The 5,957-nt window shown below is 37.6% G+C and overlaps 1 protein-coding gene across 1 annotated transcript in view; it reads right to left on the bottom strand.

The window, feature by feature from the left end:
* OPN3 (opsin 3) overlaps positions 1 to 4,494 on the bottom strand; it is a gene marked incomplete at its 5' end in the record, with an annotated part of 5,677 nt that extends 1,183 nt beyond the window's left edge. Inside the window, 2 exons of the mRNA XM_009878197.1 lie at positions 1,984 to 2,235; positions 4,175 to 4,494. Coding sequence (XP_009876499.1) covers positions 1,984 to 2,235; positions 4,175 to 4,494 — 572 coding nt within the window. The remainder of the gene's footprint in view (positions 1 to 1,983; positions 2,236 to 4,174) is intronic.
* Between the last annotated feature and the right edge of the window lie 1,463 nt (positions 4,495 to 5,957).

The following is a 5,957-nucleotide window of genomic DNA, read 5'->3' as shown; positions in this document are numbered from 1 at the left end:
ATTCCTGTAATGTCTGAAGAGGACTTAAAAACAAAACAAAAGAAATTCACAACAACAAATGGGGAGTGGGGAAGCAACACACCTTTTCTCTGAAAAGGGATTAGGACATCTTTCTCAAAAGTCTTCTTAAGGACTATTATGTAATAATTATTCTGCATAGCCAGTGACTTTGTTTTTCCAGCTATTAAGCAATCTCTCTGCCATGCCAGTCTGAAATAAGGTTTTGTTATAAGAAATTAATCCTACTCTGACACATGGGAGGCAATAGGTCCTGTTGGGAAAGGGACTTAGAAAGTTAGAAGATGGAGAAAGAATCTGGTGCAAAAGAATGGTCATGTAGAGGCCTGGAAAATTTCAGAGATAATGTGGTAGCTCCAAGTAGCACAGAAGTGAGAAGGTACAAGCATATCAGAACAGGTTAGATAGAAGACGAGTATTAGAGTGAAGAACTGGTTTTAGGATTCCTTCTGAGGGCAAAATAACCCAGAAGATAAGCAAAAATATTATCGTTTTGGTCTCAATCTGGAATTAGAAGTGAGAAGTACTTCACAATGCATCTCCAGTACGTGCATTCAGCAGATTTTTTTTAATCCTGGCTATGACTTTACCAGCATTGTGCCTGGTATCAGTTTGATTTTTTTCTGGGTATGAGAACCTACAAAATCTTTTTCAGTTAATATTCAGCCTGACACCTAGGTACAGAGTCAGTGCCCTTGTATTACAAAAATCACTCACTTGAAAAATACTCTTATTGAACACAATTGTTATTGCCTGCCTATATCCAGGCCAGCTCTGATACCGTGCAGCTTTGCAATATTAGATCAGCCTGTTGTGAGATGAGCTGTGGGAGAATTGCTGCAAGATGCCCACCTTCGCTCAGGAAGAGCATTTAAGCTCACCTTTGCCTCAGTCCTGGCCTGAGCCACATTGCAGCCTTTGCCTTGCTGCCCACCTGGCTGATTGGAACCACTGACTTGGTTGCCTTGGCCCTGCAGACTGCTGGCTGACCACTGCAAACCAGTGGAGGAAATCATAGAAAATTCTATCTCTAATGAAAACCCAGGGAAACCCTCCTAGCAGTTACTCAATCTTCTTTACCCTTTGTTAAGTGATTATGTTAAACTCCAGATATCTTTAAGTCTGTAAACTTCTGAAACCAAGACTGTAGTATGTGCATTCTACACTTCTAGGTAGTGTTCTGGGTTATAGTGAAGCTACTTTAATGTCTAAATAAATTCACCAATACTGCTTAACGGCATTCAGTAGGTATCTTCACAGTACTGATGACAGAAACATGTACAGCTTTCTAGTCTCCGTGTATCTGACATGTTACCAGTAATTCTAAATACTTCTGTTCTTTCTTTGCTCTGTAAAGCACTGAAATAAGCTACTTACCACCATTAAAATAGCAGCCTATGAAGACTATAAAAGCAGGCAAAAGTAAAAATTTATCTCCAAAAACCATTTCACTGTCATCCACATAAGATAAAAAGACACTGCAAGATTCACACAAGATTCAAATACACTGAAGCTCTGTGAAATATTACTGATGTAGTATTTTAAATACTACACTGCATTGTTCAATCCTTGTGCTTCTGTAAGAGAAGAATCAGAGACAAACCTCTTCTTCCTAAACAACAGGCACCTTTCTTTGATGGAGTTCTGTTGCAGTACAGGAGTGATTAACATGAGGTCTTCTAGTTGTAATACATTTCATGGGCAAGCTGTCAAAGCTAGACACTTAAATTTTGACACTCCTTCCCCTCCCTTTCATGCAAATGCTCATGTGTGAATTCAGAAATTTAAAATCCAGTTTCTGGTAGTACTTTAAGCACCATCAGGGATTTTAATTTTATTAGATCTTTACCATTTATCCTTGCTGTTCTTTTTTTTTTTTAGGAAAATCTAGGCTTTACAGATTGAACTAAATAAGATCTAAACTCTACAGCTATTGGCTACTAATTATTCAAATAATGTACCTACCTTTCTACTCATGAAGATATAGATGACTGGATTATAAGCAGTGCTCGACTTGGCAAAGAAAGAGGGGATGATAGCTACTGTTGGAGTCACAAGGTTGCTATAGCCATACGTTATCAGGAGGGAGACTACTGCATAGGGCATCCAACAAATAAGGAACGTGGAGATCATTAAGAAACACATTTTAGCCACCTTCTTCTCATATTTTAGAAGTTTGATCACTTGAGCAGTCTGGAAATCTTCCACACTGCGAAGCTGTAGAAGAAAAAAATAAAATGGTAAAGGAAAATAGTGTTGCGGTTTTAAAAGGGAAGGTTGCAAAAACGACAGAAGTATCTACATGTAGATCAGCAGGCACTTCTTTATTGCAGCGCTGGGAAGCTTGGAAATCACCCAATGCTTCGAATACATCACAAAAATTCAATCTATTTATACACCTTTTTTTGCAAAGTCATGATCTTTCACATATTTTAACATAAACATACATACTATACCCGCTATTAACTCTAACCTTTACAATGACTGGTTCATCCCTCATTAATATTTCTGTAGCCTATTTCCATAGAATCGTTGGCCATTGGAGTGAGACCACATTTGATCACAAGGCACAAAACAGGAGGGTAGGGAGGTAGGGAGGTAAGAGACATGCCCGCGTGAAATGCGTGTATTGATCTGTCTAAATGAAATATGCTGGTATTGTTATTAAAGTGCAGGTGCAGTGATATAGATCTGGCCTTAACAAGTACGAAACATTCCCTGCCAGTTTTACAACTCGTACCAGCTCTAGCTTTAGCCATTTTCATAAAGCCTGCATTGGTGATTTCTTAGCATAAATAAGGTTTTGTATATTCCTTTTCCTTATCAACAAACTAATTTAATTAAGATAGTGATCAGTATTCATTAAAGAATTAGCTCTTTAAAACTTAAATTTGATTACAACAATAGCTCTACATTTTACCTGAAGTTATGTAGATCTATATTTATATTTATAAATAAAGTAGCAAATTCATTTTAAGCACAGAGACAATACACCTCTATCTCATGAAACAACTATTCTGGAACTTTACAGCAAGCTTCCCAGATTTTTCTTGTGTACATTATGTATAAAAATATAATCTGGGGAAAAGTAGAGTAGGAAATCTACTGGAAAACAACAAATCCAATGATGCAACAAAACATGCTGCACTTCAAGTGCTTTAGAAAACTAATTTGCCCTCATCCACTGGCATAAACAAGTTCAGTTTACATTTAGTGGTCCTTTGACTAGTTAGACAATCCTGTAGATTTGTGTCACAAGCAATCTTTAAAGAGAAGAAAGTTTCATTAATAGATTTTTCTGTACTGCTCTGCCATTTTATCCTAAAATTAGGAAATTTCTATTTAAAGCAGAATACTAGGCAGCAGGTTCCCAGTGTCATTGCAGTGAGTCATAAAATGAGGAAGAGATGGAACATGTACATAAGTGTTCTCCATCACAGCTATCAGTTGTTCATTTGTTCTAATACTGTTGACCACAAACTTGAATGAGTCCAGACTAATTACTCACAGAATATGAACCATCAACAGTTTCTGACACTAAAGATCTGGACTAAATTAAAATGGGTTGTCTTAACATGGAAAATTGTTTTACCAGGGCTTAATCTCCACTTCAAAGAGTTTTACAGGGTTATCTTCTCAAGAGTGGCAAGGAAGAGACAGATATCTTTAATTAGGAGAACTGCAAAGAGGCTTTTTTTCCCCCATACCTTTTTGAAGGGAGGATCTGAATGAACCATCAACAGTTTCTGACACTAAAGATCTGGACTAAATTAAAATGGGTTGTCTTAACATGGAAAATTGTTTTACCAGGGCTTAATCTCCACTTCAAAGAGTTTTACAGGGTTATCTTCTCAAGAGTTATCTTCTCTTCCTTTCTGAAGGAAGGATCTGATGTGAATTAGTTAACACGAGTAGTTTCATAACTTGCCTCCCAGAAAAACTACACAACAAAGAGACCTTGGTAGGTCTAGGCTGGTTCTCCTCCAACACTACATACTTTCCAGTGGTCCCTAACCTGGATGAGCATTAACATTTAAAAACTTGAATAGGAAGTGAGAATACTAATTTAGGCTCTGAGCCAAGATTAATATATAACATCAACATTTTTCATTAGAAATACTACACTAAGAGAAGTCATTTATTTGAACAAACTTACCATTCTTACTGCATAGAGAATATGACCATAGCAATAGGCCATGATTCCAACAGGTGCTACCAGACAGCCAAGGAAAAAAAGAAGCACAAAGGAGGTATCATTTGGGTCTTTCGATTTCCAGTCTACTGAGCAACCTAATCCATGAATTTCCAGTGTGTATCTGTTCCAGCCCAAAAGAGGTGCTCCAGTCCAGGCTAATGAGTAGATCCAGATGTATGTGATAGCCCGCCAAGACCAGGAGAAGTCAATCACTTTCGCATGGACTACTCGAATGTAGCGTTCATACGCAAGAACAGTGAGAGTCATAATTGAGACAATTCCTGTAAGAAAGAGAAAATAAGTCAAATCATTCACAAACACTGCAAATTAGACTGAAGTCCTCTTGATAAATGTTTCCTTTGCTAGCAGGTAACTCAAAAATAGCTAGTTCGTATTATGAATCTCAATGAATCTCAGTTATGAAAGCTCAATAAACTTTTTTGGAGACACCCCATTACGTACTAACTACCAACTCAAAGAGTATCATTAACTTCAGAACTACTCAGAGTAGGGTGCTGGCATCTCACACATGATGTACGATGGCCAAGAAGAAGGATAAGGGTATTAAGAGACCAAGCTAATACTTCTTCCTAAATGCTACTTCATTAAATGAGAGATCAGGCTCCCAAGAGTAGGGTGGGGGTTTTGCTGGCAATTGTTCTGGGATTTTTTTTTTGCTGTTGGATGCTTTTTTAGGGTTTTGCTGTTGTTGTTTTAAATAAAAAGCTGCCATATATAAAAAAAAAGATGATAGGCAATAAGAAAACCCAAGGAATTCAGAGTTCAGACTGAAGTCAAAGAAGGCCTTCATCAACTGAAAGCACAGATATGCACCTTTAATGTGAGCAAAATGACTAGCAGAATTCCCACTTCTTTCAAAGTTCCCTCTAAGTCCTTGCATTCCACAGAACCAGGACAGCAAAGTGTTACATCGCTGAAGAAGCCCCACCAGGAAGATACAGGGTTATTTTGAGTGTCCTTTCCTATCTTGCTGCTGTTTTAAAAATAGCATAGTCTTCATTTCAACTGTTTATCTTCCTTTTCTGTCCACCTCAACCCCCCTACACACTTATTAATGTGTTATGACAGAAGCGACAGATTAATTCCAGGTCTCAGCATTACCCTTACATAAGTCATTGTGCTTTTCCTTACATAAGTCATTACTATAGAATTACATTTTTTGAAAGAGAAGTTGGACTAGCAAATGTGGAATAAAGGGTTTCCAAAAGACAAGATTTGTTTGGTTGATGTGTTTTTTAAACTGATAGGAAGTCCTTCATGCCCCTTTTCAAGGTCTAACATGCTGAAAATGGAGTGAAGAATGTGGATCTATGCAAGATCTTAGCAGGAATTAGAAAATAAACACAGAATTATATAGGTACTATTCTACACTTACACTAGCTCAGGTAAACGCCTTATACAATCAAATGCAATCTACACAAGCTAAGGCATAAAGTTCATCTCCCATTTTTCTGTGCCCAAAGACTAGGAATTACAAAATTTTGCCTCATGGTTATTGAAGTCATCCACAGACAAGGTTATGGAGGAAAATTCACACCACTCAGTTTGCATACACAGTGCACTGAGGCTTTGTCTGTGATCAGTGGAGAGAAAGGGCAGGTCCTCAGGACGGCAAGTCAAAATTCCAAAATTAACCTCTTGCTTTTTACTACCTTCCCTCTACCTACAATGGTGTTCAACGATTAATGTCCCTGTGTACTCTTAATACTTCCCCATTTATTTT

Source organism: Apaloderma vittatum, unplaced genomic scaffold, assembly GCF_000703405.1.
Source record: "Apaloderma vittatum isolate BGI_N311 unplaced genomic scaffold, ASM70340v1 scaffold27031, whole genome shotgun sequence".
NCBI classification, from domain to species: Eukaryota; Metazoa; Chordata; class Aves; order Trogoniformes; family Trogonidae; genus Apaloderma; species Apaloderma vittatum.
Note: the sequence above shows the minus strand (reverse complement) of the source record. Positions and strands in the feature narration are given on the sequence as shown.